At 37.9% G+C, this 17,777-nt stretch overlaps 2 protein-coding genes across 2 annotated transcripts; both read right to left on the bottom strand.

The window, feature by feature from the left end:
* Window positions 1–934: 934 nt before the first annotated feature.
* LOC140789764 (ABC transporter B family member 9-like) lies at window positions 935–9,105 on the bottom strand. The gene is made up of 13 exons (XM_073139583.1): window positions 8,501–9,105; window positions 8,103–8,157; window positions 6,539–6,714; window positions 5,768–5,989; window positions 5,446–5,684; window positions 4,324–4,849; window positions 3,950–4,223; window positions 3,766–3,852; window positions 3,002–3,668; window positions 2,678–2,906; window positions 2,330–2,596; window positions 1,968–2,231; window positions 935–1,872 (listed from the first exon to the last, which is right to left on the bottom strand). Exons 1-13 carry the CDS (start codon window positions 8,735–8,737, stop codon window positions 1,228–1,230), a joined length of 3,888 nt encoding a protein of 1,295 aa, XP_072995684.1. The 5' UTR covers window positions 8,738–9,105; the 3' UTR covers window positions 935–1,227.
* A 538-nt stretch (window positions 9,106–9,643) lies between these two features.
* LOC140788003 (ABC transporter B family member 9-like) lies at window positions 9,644–17,734 on the bottom strand. The gene is given in 13 exon segments (XM_073137077.1): window positions 9,644–10,528; window positions 10,643–10,906; window positions 11,363–11,629; window positions 11,706–11,934; window positions 12,027–12,696; window positions 12,791–13,064; window positions 13,138–13,663; window positions 14,292–14,530; window positions 14,614–14,835; window positions 15,370–15,545; window positions 16,761–16,815; window positions 17,165–17,356; window positions 17,358–17,734. Coding segments are annotated over 13 exon segments (3,822 nt in total). The 5' UTR covers window positions 17,421–17,734; the 3' UTR covers window positions 9,644–9,883.
* Window positions 17,735–17,777: the final 43 nt, after the last annotated feature.

Here is a 17,777-nt window from a genome sequence, read left to right on the forward strand (position 1 = left end):
TTGGTTTGTTTTGTTTTTCCCCTGTGGTGTGTGGCTGTTAACAATTTTCAGAAAGATGATGATTCAGAGAGAGAGAGAGACAAACAAAATAAGGGACAAATAATAATAATAATAACATAATCTATTACTTTTTTTATTGAATAATGCTACTTGGCAAGCAAGCAAGCAAGCTAAGGGAATGTGATGGCTTGGAGGAGAAGGCATTACTGATTGGTGGTGGTCAAACAATAATATAGTGCACGTGCTATATATATTCACACAACTTTGGTTTATTTATTTAAGATGCTATTCTCATGTCATGTTATGATGTTATTTATGGATACCACACTTTGATCGAGTAGGGCCTTTTCTTCTAGAAAGAAGAGAAAAAATATATATCTCCATAAGTGCAGCTTGGCAAGCAACATAGAATAGAATACAACTCATCATCGCTGACGCTGGGGTGGCAAAGGAAACAATGCTCCTTGATAGTATTATAATAAACAACAGCAGTCCTGGAATCTTGACGCAAATAATTAGATATCATGCTTTAACTAAAAAATTACACAGATTGTTTCTGTTGAAAAAAAATAATCCAGCCATAGAGACAACAACTGCAACATCTTCAGTCGGTTTTTGAGCGAGCTATCAATAAACCCCAGGTTGTTTGTTTGTTTTTGGCATTTAATGCCCACTATGCCATTTGACTAAAGAGTTATATATTGACATACTTTACAGAGTTTACTAGGTTAGATCAAAATTGCTGGAATACTATGTTAAAGCTTATGGGCGAGGAGAAAAGAAGAGGGAAAAGAGATTAATCTTTCATAAACGTATTCTATATCTACATAGAAAACTAAATAAATAAAACAAAACCAGTATTATCAATTAAACTACACAAGGAAAGAGAATCATGTATAATATGTTAAATGAACTGTCATCTCGTAATCTCAAGTAAATCAAAATCTTGCTTATATTGATAGTGTTGAGATATGATAGTCCATCTTCAAGATATTATAGTCAATCTTAATAAAGAAGGTTACAACCACCATCTCGTATTCTCTCATACATGCACAACTACGTATGAATTACATATATAATGAAACACCCAAAATGAAGAAAAATACATAAACTGGACATACTGGGAAGGAAACGGGTTAACCTACATTCCTGTAAATCTACGCGTAGTAAGTATAAACAATGAATTCATGCATATATTTAAGAAAAAGAAAATTCCCTAGACTCAATTTATGCTGAAGCCATGCCAAGCTCTACTAATGAAGCATAAACTCCATCCTTCAAACCCATCAGTTTCTCATGTCTCCCTTTCTCAACAATAGCACCATTCTTGAGAACTGCAATGATATCAGCTCCCTTGATTGTCGACAGACGGTGAGCTACAACCACCGTTGTCCGGCCAACCATCACTCTATCTAATGCTTCCTGAACCACGCGCTCTGACTCTGCATCCAGAGCACTGGTTGCCTCATCGAGTAGTAGTATTTTTGGGTTCTTCAGAATGGCCCTCGCTATAGCAACACGCTGCTTCTGACCACCTGATAACTGGGTGCCTCGCTCCCCGACAGGAGTATCATATCCTTGAGGCAATCCTGAAATAAATTGGTGTGCATTGGCTGCCTTAGCAACCTCCACAATCTCTTCTTCGGAAACCTCGGCTTGTTTTCCATACATTATGTTGGCACGAATTGTATCATTGAACAACACTGGCTCTTGGCTCACCAGTCCCATCTGTTGCCTAAGACAGCTGACCCGGAGCATCTGAATATCTATGCCATCCAACAAGATCTTACCAGAATCAGGATCATAGAACCTCTCGAGTAGTGCAATCACTGTGGATTTTCCACTACCACTCTCCCCGACAAGTGCAATAGTCTATTGAATTGAGACAATGACAGGCATCAAATGAAAGTTATACCTAGTGATGTAATAACAACAGTGACAAACAAAGGTTAGTGCATGATGGATACCTTTCCAGAGGGTATGCTCAAAGACAGGTCTCTGAATATTTGCACATTAAGACGGGATGGGTATCTAAAGCTGACATGCTGGAACTCAATGTCACCTCTCACATTTTCTGGGACAATGCCGTCGTCTCTGCTAGAATCGATCTTGGATTCCCTGTCAATGATTGCAAATATAGAAGCAGTTGAATCTTTGGCCTTAGTGGAATCTGCACCTAATGCACTTGTCTGTGAAACGCCCATAGTGGCCAGAACTAAAGCAAAGAAAACCTGTCGACCACCCAATTTCAAATTAATTACGTTGTCATAGGAAAACCATAGATGTGAAGTATAATAATATAAGATGTTATTAGATACACACTGCGCACCCTGAATACTTCAGCAAAAGTGGCCTCGTGATTGCGGACAAACTTAGCTCCCACGTAGAAGCAAAGAGCATATGTAAGATAGAGAGTCAGGAAGGAGAAGCCAAAACCCAAACCACTTATAATTCCCTGCCGTATTCCCTGCTTGGTAGGAGCTTCACATTTCCGATGGTAAGTATCAATCACCCTTTTTTCAGCACAAAATGATGCCACAGTTCGGATGCTACCGACTGCATCATTTGCTACTTGACTTGCTTCTTCATACATCACCTGCACCCACCTCAAATTCTCTTAATTGTAAATCATGCAATGATTTATTTGACTAGGATCATTTAAATGCTTTAATATTACCTTGGCATCTGCGCTAAACCCCTTAATAAATTTTATTTGAGCATAAGCCTGGAGACCCACCAAAGGAATCACCACCGTAATAATTAGTGCAAGCTTCCAGTTTGCAACCATTGCTACCACAAATCCTGCAATAATTGTTGATGTACTTTGAACAATTAAAGCCAAGGTGTCTCCCACAATTCTCCGAACATTCAAAGCATCAATTGATAGCCTTGCACCAATTTGCCCGCTATAACACACAAAAAGAAAGCTAGTGAATAGAAAAAGATTTTTGGATGATTAATTTCTTATAACATTGCAGCTACTCATGCTAACTCAACTCACCTGGAATTGGAAGGCTCATCAAACCAGTTTATTTCCTGATGCACAACCCTTTGAAATGACAAGGAACGAATACGCTCTACCAGCTTCCCACCAGCTACTCCAAATAAGAAGTATTGTAATGGAATAAAAATCAGACAGAGTATACCCATAACAACAAATATTAATGTCCAAAACCTGGAATCTTTCCGAAGTTCATCTGCTGGTTCATAGAATATTTTTATAGCAATAGAAAGCAAGATACCAAACATTGGAAAAATAAGTCCATGTGCTGCTGCAGCAAAGGAACCTAATAGAAGAATTGGAATCTCTGGCTTGTTAAGAGAAACCAATCTGCTCAGAGGAACTTCCTTTAAATCCTGATCTGCATGGAGCTGTTTCTCCTTAGATTCATCTAAAGAGCCACTAACCTCCTGGAGTTGGATGGTACTAGGCAAACCAAAGGCAACTGAAAAGGAACGCCTACTGATATCCCCTAACGAAGAACCTCTGCTTATGGATCTTTTTAATGATATGTGCCGACTTCCAGATTTGCTCATAGATTTTGAGTCATGAACACTTGAACCTATTCCAGAGTCTGCAACAGGTCCTTTTTCTTCATGAATCTCTTGCAAATGAATAAGTTGAGAGTAAGCACCATCAGGGTTCTTTATCAAATCGTCGTGAGAACCTGCATGACGTGTACAGATAGAAATATGTAATCTACCGATGAAAGAAGTTTAAAAGGGAAAGGATATCCAGAATGTAAAGATGGGGATGATCAGCACCTTGTTCTACCATTTTTCCCTTGTGCACGAATGATATAAGTTGAGAGTAAGCACCATCAGGGTTCTTTATCAAATCGTCGTGAGAACCTGCATGACGTGTACAGATAGAAATATGTAATCTACCGATGAAAGAAGTTTAAAAGGGAAAGGATATCCAGAATGTAAAGATGGGGATGATCAGCACCTTGTTCTACCATTTTTCCCTTGTGCACGAATGATATAATGTCAGCATTCCTCACAGTGCTTAGACGGTGTGCAACAACAATGGTGGTCCGCCCTGGCATGACCCTATTTAATGCCTCTTGAACTATCTGCTCAGACTCCACATCCAATGCACTTGTTGCTTCATCAAGCAATAAGATCTTGGGGTTCTTTACGATTGCCCTAGCAATCGCAATTCTTTGCTTTTGTCCCCCGGAGAGCTGGGCTCCACGCTCGCCAACCATTGTCTCAAGCCCCTGACATGAAGAATGAAATGATCAAGGATTTTTTTTTTTAATAAAAAAACGTAGAGAATCAAGAACCAACTTAAATATGACGCCCTCATATTTAGTGTACCTCAGGCAACTTGTCGATGAAATTTGCTGCATTAGCAAGCTCAGCTGCTGCCCTGATCTCTTCAGAGGTTGCATTTTCTTTTCCGTACATGATGTTCTCTCTGATAGTTGTCGCAAACAACAATGGTTCCTGGCTGACAAGGCCAATTTTTTCTCTTAGCCAGCCAAGCCTTAGTGTCTTAATGTTAATTCCATCTAGAAGAACTTCACCAGCTTGTGGATCGTAAAATCTTTCCACCAGATTAATCACAGTTGACTTCCCACTGCCACTCTCTCCAACTATAGCCATTGTTGTGCCACTCGCCACTTTTAATGAGAATCCATCAAATATCAAATGGTCAGGCCTGGCAGGATAGCTGAAGTATACATCTTTCAGTTCAATATTGCCTTTGATGTCTTCTAACATGATTCCGCTTGTATCATATGCATCAATCTCTGGCTTTCTTTTTATTATCTCAAATATTCTATATGCCGCCGCTTGTCCAGCTGCAAAAGCAGTCACACATGGTGTTGCCTCACCCAAGGACCTATTAGAAGGCAAAATCAAACTCAAACTCTGACTTGGGATATACATGCACTATGCTGAAACTTTCGAAGTCATCTGATTAGCATTGACTAGGCACATACCACACGGTCCTCAAGAAATTTAATTAAAACTACATCTTAGTCTGGAAGCTTAGATCAGATCAATCAGACTATCGGAGAGCTTAAATCATGAAATCCAATTTGTTGTAAATAGTATGCAGGAGTGAATTCATATAGGATATCTAATATTGGGACTTTACAGGTAAAAGAGATCAAAACTTCTCTATTTTTTTAAGTTGAATGCAAGAATTGATTGGATTTTATGTATTACATATTTCTCTGACTGTTTTTTCAGAAAACAGTTTTAGTTTGAAGGACAGATGCATCACTTAGAATTTCAGATCAACATAATTGCACAAGAATATTCTCTTATAAGTAAAGCAATATGGAATTCTTTCATATTTTTCAGTTATATATTCAGGCTTTCTTGAAAGACCTTCAGAAATAGCACAAGTCAAACTTAAAATCTTAATAGCATGGTATTAAAGAACGGATTTATTGAATTAGTTTAGTTAAGATTATTTATTAATAAACTTACATTGCACCGGTCATGACTGCAAATAAAGTATTTATGACCACTCCCCCATTGTAGCCTTTTTCAATGATCAACTTGGAGCCATACCAAACAGCTAAACCATAGCTGAAGAACAAGACCATATAAACAGTACCCATACCAAAACCAGAAGCAGTTCCTTCTTGAACAGCAGACTTGAATGCTTTCTTTATGTACTTATTGTATAGTTCAATAGCTTGCTTCTCGCCATTGAAGGAGACAACCTATCATGTGAAAGAGGATAATTAGATAATGCAATCAATACTAAAAGGTTATTATCAAACAAATATAAGTCATGTGTACCCACAGTCCTAATAGATCCAATGGTCTGTTCAACAACGTTTCCGGCATCACTATATCTCGCTTGTCCACGGCTTGAGATCTTTGAAACCAACCAGGACATGATTGCGCCAGCAATGACAATTGGAGGGATACTTGACATCATAACAAGAGAGAGAAGCCATCCTCTTACAAATGCTATGACAAAGCCACCAACGAAAGTGGCAACAAGTTGTATAAACTTCCCAACCTGCAAAAGAAAGAAAGTTAAAACTGCATAGTTATCTAGATTATGTTGTAACTGTCTTATATGATTTGGCATGACAGACAGCACTTCTGACAAGAAAGTGAGAAAATAAAGCATCAAACATCTCAAACTATCATCTACAAAATATTATGAATCATATATTATATCTTAGTTGCATTTGTGGTTATGCTAAATTTCACTAAATTTATGTTCTTCTATGAGCACAAGTGTGCATGCTCAAAAGAAAGTATGCATTCATGCCCTTCTTTGGGAGCATGATTGTCTATAATATCGTATAACTATTAACTGACACTGTATCGGAACAGCATCATATCACAACCAAGTTGGTTTCTCAGGATACATGTATAGCTACCACAATCCATCTGAACGTAATCATTTCTAGAAACAAATACTAATCCAGATAGTATAGTTGGCACCTAAATTTTTTAAAATATCCTTGAAATATCAACTTTATGAAAAGATCAAAATATGTTCTGTACAAGGAAGGCCTGCATTTTTGTTCCTGTGAGTATATCTAGAGAAAGTTCTCACCTTTTCACCTATAGCACCTTGAATGAGTACCGTGTCTCCCGACATCCTCTCCACCACCTGTCCAGTGGTCATCTCCTTGTCAAAGAAAGCAATATCCTGTCTCAATATAGCTTTTAGGTATAGACTTCGAATGCGCGTAGCTTGTCTTTCTCCAGTCACCATCCAACAAGAAACCTCTGGTACGAGCAGGTTATGGTTAATACTTAATACATTAATGGTTATGCTAGATTACTATTACGACTTCTGAGCATGAACATAAAAGAGTGACCAACCATACTAGTATGATATTCAAGCTTGATGGACGAAGAGGAAAGAATTCATGATTCATTTACAGAAATCAACTCTTCATTCCTTGTTTAAAGTTAACATATAGCTCAGTTTCAATGAAATCTAGCTCATACTGCTCGTGAAAAGCTAGCATTTGACAACAGAGTATATACATCTTATTGACGGTGAAGAAAATCATAAAATTTATTAATATATCGAATCACCTAACAAATGCTTGGAATTTGTGTCCCTTTAATACAACATTATTGTGTGAAAATATGAAATATCAGAGATGAGTTAAAAAAAAAAAGATCTTAACAACAAAGCTTCACTTATGATTTTGGTACCATACCATCCTGTGGCAAATGTAACTGAAATAAGTTGAATGAGAATTTAGTGATTAGTCTGAACTCTGAACTGATCAGCATGCTAGACTAGGTATCCTGTTATATAATAACACTTTGATATACATGGACAATTAGAATCTCATTGAATTAGTTATGAACTTTTCCTCTGAACAGAGAAACAAACATTTTCATGTACTCCGAGATATTAGGTAAAGAGAAGAATCAAGAACGATGATTCCGTTTAAGAGGGAGTGTAGTTACAAATTTGTGCAACCTTCAGTAAAATGATTACGTCTGTTGCATTGTATAAAGTAGGGGTGTAAACGAGCCGAGCTTGATCGAGCCTGGCTCTAATCAAGCTTGGATTAAAATTAATTTCGAGCTTGTCTTTGTGGTCAAGCTTGAATTGAAATAATTTCAATCCGAGTTAATTTCGAACTCGAACCAATTTCGAGCTTAAACGAGCTGCTCAATTAGCAATTTCAAGCCTTATCAATTTCAAACCATTTTCGAGCCTGAGCAAGCTTGAATTAATTTAGGCTTGAATCAAGTTTGAAAAAACTAATTCAACTATAAAAATATAAGTATTACTAAAATATAAATTACAAGCAATAAAGATAAATGGATTAGAAAACTACAAGCAATTAAAATATAAATTACAAGTAACAAAGATAATTGTGTCAAAAAACTACAAGAAACCAAAATATAAATTACAAACAATAAAGATAATTGCGTTAGAAAATAATGGCTGAAATTCTGAATGGGTAAAAGGGTTTTGATCTGATGGTTCATATTAGTTTAATATTACTCATATATATATTCGAGCCTAGCTTTAATGATCAAGCTCGGCTCAACCTATTTTCGAGCCGAGCTTGATCGAGCATTATCGACTGACAGCCCTAGTATAAAGAAAGAATCACAATTGATTTGAGGAATGGATCAGCACTTACGAAGTAAGGCAGCAGCTCCTGATCCAATAGCTAAGTAGACAAAATTAAGTACCACCTGAAACAAGATAGTGAGATCATTGGTAGCACTAAGCACAGCCATCACAATAAACATCTCATAGCCAAGAATTACTAGAAGAAGTGAGCTTACTACTTACCTTAACTTAGTCCTGCACCTATTCCTCCAAGTAGTTTGAAAATTTAATTACTATTTCTCTAATAAATTTGAAAACAGAACTATTCATCTCAACAAAAAAAATAAAAATAAAATAAAAAATCCACTATTTGTGTGATACTGGCCTTAATACATTTATTCATAAAATTGCCTCGGGATTCGCGTGCCTAATGCAGAGATACTCGAGCGACTGGAGGGGCGTATGATGATGAGTAGCAGAACTGACCTTGGTGACCCGGGAGAGAACGTCATCGGGGTTCCCGGCCCCGAAGGCGTTGATGGCTTGCCCGAGGATGACGGTCATCAACGGCAACGCTATTCCGTTTGCTACTGCCCCCACCGTGCCCACCAGCATCAGCAGCAGATCGAAGCGGTCCGCGTAATCGAACAGCCGATGCATAGCAACCTTGGGCACCTCATCCTTCTCCTCCTTTCTCTTCTTCTCCTGTCCCTCTTCCCCCATCTTTCTCTTTCTCTCTCTCTCTCTCCCTCTTCCTCTCTCCTCCTCTCCATCCGTGCCTTATTTATAGGAAATCAGCGACCAAGAAAACAAAAATGGGAAAAATCAACGGATGGGAGGATAGAAAAGGAGGGGAGGAGGAGTGGAAACGTGGGAGAGAACCGGAGTCCAAATGATTTGCAGCAGTTTCGCAGGAAGATGCAAAGTGGAACAAATAGCAGCAGAGAAGACCACCCACGAGCTTGGAAATCAGGGGAATAAAGTCGTCCGTCACCATCAATCAATCTATCAATCTATCTATCTATCTATCTATCTATCTATATTAATTAAATTTAGAGCAGTCAAAGGAGGAGAAGAAGATGCTTGGTTGCCAAGCAAACTAACCTTTCTCTACCTCCTACTCCTCTATTAAGTGTAGTAGTTGTAAGCTGACTAGTCTAAGGAGCACTACAAATAAATAAACGGATGAGAGAGAGAGAGAATCGTCGTAGTAGTACTGTAGTAGTAGTAGTAGTAGTAGTAGTAGTAAAGTACGGAATAGTCGAAGGTGGCAGCGGACAAGTTGAACAAAATTACGTAATAATTGAGCAGCTCGTTTGGTATATATATATATATATATATATTTTTTTTTTTTTTTGGTTCATAAGTTGAACAAAATTGCCAGCCATGCTATAGAATTATTACGGATTGAACAGCTTGATCATCAAATTGTTTTAAATTAAACTATAACGGGCTAACATATTGTACTTCAATAAAAAATTTATTAAAAATTAATCTTAATATTCAAAAATAAATAAATTAAATTTCATTATCCATATCATAGACACGCTACAGTGATGACCTAATAAATCAAGACCAAGTATCGCCAATACATTGGAAAGTAAAGTTTGAATAGAGAACCCACAAAAATAAAAATTCCAATGATTTGAGTTGCATTAGAAAAGAACAATAAGTAACATACTTGAATGCATCTAATTACATTTCAATTTCTTCAAACTGTTGCATAACTATCTCCCGGCCTTCACCTTGATTGAAGGCCGTCAACCAATCTAGTGAAATGAATGACGAAGATTGCAAATAAGAGAGCTATCTACTTTGTGGTAAACATCTCATGAAAAGGATAGATAACAAGAGGAAGAGTTCATTTGTTCATTTCAGATTCGCTTGCAGTTCTACTAGTGAAGCATAAACTCCATCCTTCAAACCAATCAGCTTCTCGTGTCTTCCTTTCTCTACAATGCTACCATTCTTTAGAACTGCAATCATGTCAGCTCCCTTGATAGTAGACAGGCGGTGTGCAACAACGATGATGGTCCTACCAACCATGACTCGATCTAATGCTTCTTGAACTGCATGCTCGGATTCTGCATCCAAAGCACTGGTTGCCTCGTCGAGCAGTAGTATTTTTGGATCCTTGAGAATGGCCCTCGCAATGGCTACACGCTGCTTCTGACCACCTGATAACTGGACGCCTCTCTCTCCAACACAGGTGTTGTATCCTTGAGGCAATGCTGATATAAATTCATGTGCATTGGCTGCCTTAGCTACTGCCATGATCTCTTCTTCACAAACCTCATCTTGTTTTCCATAAGCTATGTTGGCACGGATTGTGTCATTGAAGAGCACTGGCTCTTGGCTCACCAGTCCCATCTGCTGCCTCAGCCAGCGGAGTCTGAGCATCTGAATGTCCATGCCATCCAACAAAATCTTACCACAATCAGGATCGTAGAACCTCTCGAGCAGTGCGAGCACCGTGGATTTTCCACTGCCACTCTCTCCGACAAGTGCAACAGTCTATTGAGACAGAGACAACAACAACAACATCCATTTTTTATTTTTTATTTTTTTATTTTTCTTTAGATTCGTAACAAAAGCGACAATGAAAGGTTAATCGTGCATGATGGATACCGTTCCGGAGGGTACGCGGAAAGATAAGTCTCTGAATATTTGCACGTTCAGACGGGATGGGTACTTGAAGCTGACATGCTGGAAATCAATGTCGCCTCTAACATTTTCTGGGACAATGCCATCATCTCTGCTAGAATCGATCTTGGTTTTCCTATCAATGATTGCAAATATAGAAGCAGTTGAATCCTTGGCCTTGGTGGTGTCTGCACCTAATGCGCTTGTATGTGAAAGTCCAATAGTAGCCAGAACTAAAGCAAAGAAAACCTGTCGGACCACCCAGTGTCAGATAACTTGGCGTAGGAAAATGATAGATGTCAAGTATAATATACGGCAAATTATAGCTTAACCTCAGTTGTTTTACCTCAATTTTGACCTACTTTCTTATATTTTATATATTAAGCTAACACACTTAAACACCCTATGGTCAAAATCAAATTATAACTATTAGATTTTTCATTCGAAAATAATAGCGTTTCATTGGCTGCGCCAAAAATTTCCCGACATAAATAAATTGCAAAATGATCCATATATTCCTAGCATTAAATCAAACTATATTTCTATATGGTAATTAAGTCCTAGTTAATGATTGACTAACATATGCAACGTAGTTTGAACTATAAAGGAATTAATTGTTTAAGTTTGAAATAATAAGAGGAGGCCAAATCACGTGAGGATAAACTGTAATTTATTCTATAATATAAGAGGATGAATTGTGCTCACCCTGAATACTTGAGTAAATGTGGCATTGTCATCATGCACAAACTTAGCCCCCACGTAGAAGCAAAGAGCATATGTAAGATAGAGAGTCATGAACGAGAAGCCAAAACCCAAACCGCTTACAATTCCCTGCCGGATTCCTTGTTTTGTCGGAGCTTCACATTTCCTGTTGTAAGTATCAATCACCCTTTTTTCAGCACAAAACGATGCTACAGTTCGAATGCTACCCACCGCATCATTTGCCACTTGACTTGCTTCTTCGTACATCACCTGCAACCAATCTCAATATTCATTACTAATCATTTATTTGACTACCATCATGGGAGTGCTCTAGTATTACTATTACCTTAGCATCTGCACTAAATCCTCTCAAAAATTTTATTTGAGCATAACCCTGGAGGCCCACCAAAGGAATCACCACCGTAATAATTAGTGCAAGCTTCCAGTTTGCAACCATTGCAATCACAAGACCTGTAACAACAGTAGATGCACTTTGAACCATTAAAGCTAAGGTGTCTCCCACAAGTCTCCGAACATTCAAAGCATCAATCGATAGCCTTACACCAATTTGCCCGCTATAACACACAAAAGAAAGTTAATAAAATAGATAAAGTTTTTTCGATGATTAATTTCCTACAACAACATGCAGTTATTCGTGCTAACGTACCTGGAATTTGCAGGCTCATCAAACCAGTCTATTTCCTGGTGCACGACCCTTTGAAATGATAAGGAACGAATACGCTCTACTAGCTTCCCACCAGCCATTCCAAATAAGAAGAATTCGATTGGAATTGAAACCAGAGAGACTATTCCCAACATAACAAACATCAATGTCCAAAACCAATAATCTTTCCGTAGTTCATCTGCTGGTTCATAGAATATTTTAATAGCAAAAGAGAGTAATAAACCAAACACTGGGAAAAGAACTCCATGTATTGCTGCGGCTATGGAACCTAATAGAAGAAGTGGCATCTCTGGCTTGTTAAGATAAACCAATCTGCTGAGAGGAACTTCTTTTAAATTCTTATCTCTATGGAACTTTTTCTCCTTAGATTCATCTAAAGAGGCACCTTCCTGGAGTTCGACGGCACTAGGCAAACCAAAGACAAGTGGAAAAGAACGCCTACTGCTGCGCCCCACTGAAGAACCTCGGCTAATGGATCTTTTCAATGATATACTCCATCTTCCAGATTTGCTCATAGATTTTGAGTCATGAACACTTGAACATAGCATTCCAGGGTCTGCGATGGGTTCTTCTGTTTCTTCGTGAATCTCTTGTAGATGAATAAGTTGAGAGTAAGCACCGTCAGGATTCTTTATTAAATCCTCGTGAGAACCTGAGTGACATATATACAGATATATTAAGGTTTATGAATGAAAAAAAGAAGAAAAAAAGGACAAATGATCTGAATTTGTGAAGATGATCTCCACCTTGTTCTACTATGTTTCCCTGATGCACGACTGATATCATGTCAGCGTTCCTCACAGTGCTTAGACGATGGGCAACAACAACAGTAGTCCTCCCTAACATGATCCTATTTAATGCCTCTTGAACTATCCTCTCAGACTCCACGTCCAAAGCACTCGTTGCTTCATCGAGCAATAAGATCCGAGGGTTCTTTAGGATTGCCCTGGCAATTGCAATTCTTTGCTTTTGACCGCCTGAGAGCTGGGCTCCATGCTCACCAACCATTGTCTCAAGCCCCTGACATGAACAAACGATTTAAAAGGAAAAAATAGACAAATCAAGCATCAGCTTATCATGTCATATTTAGTACCTCAGGCAATTTATCAATGAAATTTGATGCATTAGCAAGCTCAATTGCTCTCCTGATATCTTCAGAGGTTGCATTTTCTTTTCCATATATGATGTTCTCTTTGATAGTTGTCGCAAACAACAACGGTTCCTGGCTAACAAGGCCAATTTTTTCTCTTAGCCATCCAAGCCTTAGCCTCTTAATGTTAATTCCATCTATCATAACTTCGCCAGCCTGCGGATCATAAAATCTTTCCACCAGACTGATCACAGTTGACTTCCCACTTCCACTCTCACCAACTATAGCCATTGTCGTGCCGCTCAACACTTTTAAAGAGAATTTTTCAAATATCAAATGGTCAGGCCTAGCAGGGTAGCTGAAATATACATCTTTCAGCTCAATATCACCTTTGATGTCCTCTAATATGATTCCACTTGTATCATATGCATCAATCTCTGGCTTTCTTTTTATTGTCTCAAATATTCTATATGCTGCTGCTTGTCCTGCTGCAAAGGCAGACACACACGGTGTTGCCTGGCCCAAAGACCTGTCGAGAAGCAAAATTCAACTCAAATTGAATTGCATATGCATGCACTATGCAGAAAGCCTCAAACTTTTCAAGTCATTTTCATTTGTCATATCTCATTAACATTATAAGTATATATTACACAGTTATCAAGAAAATCAGGAAGAACCACAACATCTGAGTCAGGAAGCTTAAATCAGAACAATCAGAGAGCTTCAATTCATGGAAGTCCAATTTTTTGTAAATAACATGCAAAACCTGTAGTGACTATCTAGGATGCCTAGTACTGGAAATTAACAGGCTATAAGTTTTATAACTTCTCTATCTGTTAAAGTTGAGCAACAAGTATTTTACTTTATTTAGTACATATAAGTATTTAACACCACCTTTTTTCCAGAAAACTGTTTAGTTTGAAGGATTGACGTATCATTTGAAATTTTCAGGTCAGCCGAATTGCATAAGAATATTCTCTTACAAGTGAAACAATTGGGGATTATTTCATATTTTCAAATTTATTCAGGCTTTATTGGAAGACCTTCAGAAATAGCACAAGTAAAATGCAAAATCCTAACAGTCTGAAATCACGGATTAATGGTGTAAGTTTCTTCTAAATAATTTATGTTTCTCGCATCTACATTGATAAACTTACAGTGCACCGGTCATGACTGCAAGTAAAATGTTAATGACCGTTCCTCCATTGTAACCTTTGTCAAGGATCAACTTGGAGCCATACCAGACAGCTAAACCATAGCTGCAGAACAAAACCAACAAGACAGTACCCGCACCAAAGCCATTAGCAGTTCCTTCTTGAACAGCAGATTTGTATGCTCTCTTGATGTACTTATTGTATAGTGCAATGGCTTGCTTCTCACCATTGAAGGAGACAACCTTTCATATTTGAGAGAGAATAATTGGTTAATATAATCATAAGTAAAGTTTAACATCAAACAAGTATGTCACTTTGTACCCACTGTTCTAATAGATCCAATGGTCTGTTCAACAATGTTTCCCGCATCATTGTATGTCACTTGTCCACGAGTCGAGATTTTGGAAACCAGCCAGGACATGGTTGCAACAGCAATGACAATTGGAGGGATACTTGATAACATAACAAGAGATAGAAGCCATCCTCTTACAAATGCTATGACAAAGCCACCAATGAAAGTGGCAACAAGTTGTACGAACTTCCCAACCTGCAGGAGAGAGAAAGTATGCATGATTGATCTATATTACATTGTAGCCATCTTATATGACTAGGGTATGACATATACCACTTTTAACAAGAAAGTGAGAAACTATTTCATCAAACATCTCAAACTATTGCTTACAAAATTTTACGAATCATAGATCATCTAAGTTGGGTTTGTAGTTATGCTCGTACCACTATTTTATGCTCTTCTGTGAGCACAAGAGAATGCATACTTGAAAGAAAGCATGCATCTAGGCCCTTCTTTGATAACATGAGTATCTATAATATCGTAGAGAAGTACTAAATGCTTTACAGGAACAGTATCATATTACAAGCAAGTTAGTTTCTCAAAGTACGTGTATAGAACTATAGATTACATAATCCATCCAAAGGTAGTTTCTAGAAACCAATACTTCTCCTGATAGGATAAAAGTGTATCTAAAAACTTTTAGATATCTGTAAAACATCAATTTTACGAAAATATCAAAATATGTACTGTTCAATGGATTTGTTCCTGTAGAAATGTAGAAGTTCTCACCTTTTCACCAATTGCATCTTGAATGAGTGCCGTGTCCCCGGACATCCTCTCCACCACCTGTCCCGTGGTCATCTCCTCATCAAAGAAAGCAATATCCTGTCTCAATATTGCTTTAAGGTATAGGCTTCGAATACGTGTAGCTTGTCTTTCTCCAGTCACCATCCAACATGAAACCTCTGGTACGAGCAGGTTAAGATTAACATGTAATTATATTATTAAGACTTCTGAACATGGGCATAACCTAGTGACCAACCATACTAGTAAGATTTTTCAAGCTTGATTGAAGAAAAGGAATGAATTCATAGGTCATATACAGAAAGAGCTCCTTTCCTTGTCGAAAGTTAACATATTGCTCAGTTTCAAAGTGATCCAGCTTAGAAAGCTCAAGAAAAAGCCAGCAGTTTACAGAGGATATGCATCTAATTTTCTGTCATGAAAAATAATTCCAATCACCTAATGAATGCTTGGAATTTGTATTTGTTTACTCAGTATCGTCTGAAAAATATGAAACATCAGACAAGAGTAATATTTCTCAAACAAATTATTATCCTGATCTCTTAATGTGACAGATGTAATTAAAACAAGTGCAATGGGTATTGAAGGACTAGTCTGAGCTCTGAACAAATGAAAGCCATTTTTAATAATACTTTAGTATACACATAGACGATTAAAATCTCATTAAATTTAGAGAATTTGACAAACGACACCTTACATTTTACCTATTTTGTAATTCACATATTGTCTTTGGAGATTTTGTGAATCAACACTTTTTTTTCCTATAATTCTCATTCAACATTCTAGGTTAACTTGGATGGTATTAGCAAAATAATATTTTGTTATAATATACTACTTAATTTATAAATATCAAATTACTCCTATCTTTTTCATTCTCTCTTTCTCTTCCTAAAAATAAAGAAGAAGAAGAAGAAGATCAGAAAAAGTGGTGGCGGTAGCTACGGTGACGATGAGAGATGGTTGGGGGAAGATAAAGAAAAATAGTGGAGAAGTAGAGAGGAGGAGAGGGGAGAGGGTGATGGGAGTATTTTAGTACTTTGGTTGACATCAGTAAGTTAAAATAATATTAGAGTATTAAATAAGAATTATTGAAAAAAAAAGTGTGTAAATTACCAAATATATAAAATATAAGGTGTCATTTGTAAAATTCTCTTAAATTTAATAGGAACATTTTACATGAACCGGAAGACACCCATCTTTGATCTTCCTGTACTCCAAGATATTGGTAAAGATACCGAAAAAAAAATCACAAAATAACAGTGTTTTTTTCTGCTGAAAAGGGAGTGGTGTCCTTGTAAGGCAGAACGAATTTGTGCAACCTTTATAAAAATTAAAAACCAACAGTAGATATGTTTGATGAATGGTGTGATACTTACGAAGTAAGGCAGCAACCCCTGATCCCATAGCTAAGTAGACAAAATTAACTACCACCTGAAACAAGATAGTATGATCATTGGTAAGTCATATATAGATAGCACTAAGCTCATGAGAATTAGTAAAAGAAATGAACTTACTACTTACGAAACATCCTCATGTTAACTTTGTTTATGGATTGATAATAAATAATACAGCAACAACAACAATAACTATAACAATGCCTTTATCCTTTTTTTTTAACTAAAACCGAAAACAGTTTAACTTCTTTTTTCGTTTTAAGAGTAAACTAATCGGGCCAACAACACACTACATTCTCGAGCCCGTGCCTCGGGATTCGCGCATCCGGCGCAGATTAGCAACGGGAGGTGGAGGTGGAGTTGTGAGAGCGATAGAGCTAGCTAACCTTGACGACCCGGTGGAGTATGTTACCGGCGTTGCCGCCCCCGAAAGCGTCGACGGCCTGGCCGAAGATGATGCTCATCAACGGTTGAGAGATGCCGTTGGCCACCGCCGCCACCGTCCCCACCAACATCAGCACCAAATCCAAGCCGTCCGCGTAATCGAACAGCCGATGCAACGCAATCTTCGCCTCCTCCACCTTCCTCTCCTTCTTCTTCTCCTCCTCCATTTTCCTCCTTCACCTCCATCTCGATCTCCATTTGGGCCTATTTAAAGGGAAATTGACCTCCAAATTTCCAAGAAGGAGAGAAAGAAGAAAAAAGAAAAAAAGATCAAGAAACCCAGTGGACATTGGAGAATACGACAGGAGGGCGGCGTGAGACGGTGAGGGATCGACAGTTCAAAATCGATGCGGTTGTGGGAGATGCAAGTGGCACAATTAAAACGCGGATGGAGAAGACGAGGATAGGAATGAAGCCAGTTCAGTGTACGAGTATCCATCGATATTATTAGGGAAGGCGACGAAGAGGGAGGGAGATGGAGAGGATCTCAAAACTTCAACCCCTTTGAAATATATAATAAATACCAATATCAGGTCAATGGGGTTGACCAATCGA

The sequence above is a fragment of the Typha latifolia genome, chromosome 5 (assembly GCF_019914945.1).
Source record: "Typha latifolia isolate L0001 chromosome 5, TyphaL0001v2, whole genome shotgun sequence".
In the NCBI taxonomy this organism is placed as follows: domain Eukaryota; kingdom Viridiplantae; phylum Streptophyta; class Magnoliopsida; order Poales; family Typhaceae; genus Typha; species Typha latifolia.

Coding starts and splice junctions, on each gene's coding strand:
- LOC140789764 (XM_073139583.1), bottom strand. CDS start 8,737: ATGGGGGAAGAGGGACAGGAGAAGAAGAGAAAGGAGGAGAAGGATGAG. Junction 8,158..8,500: donor TTCTCTCCCGGGTCACCAAG/GTCAGTTCTGCT, acceptor ATCTTGTTTCAG/GTGGTACTTAATTTTGTCTA. Junction 6,715..8,102: donor AGGAGCTGCTGCCTTACTTC/GTAAGTGCTGAT, acceptor TGCTCGTACCAG/AGGTTTCTTGTTGGATGGTG.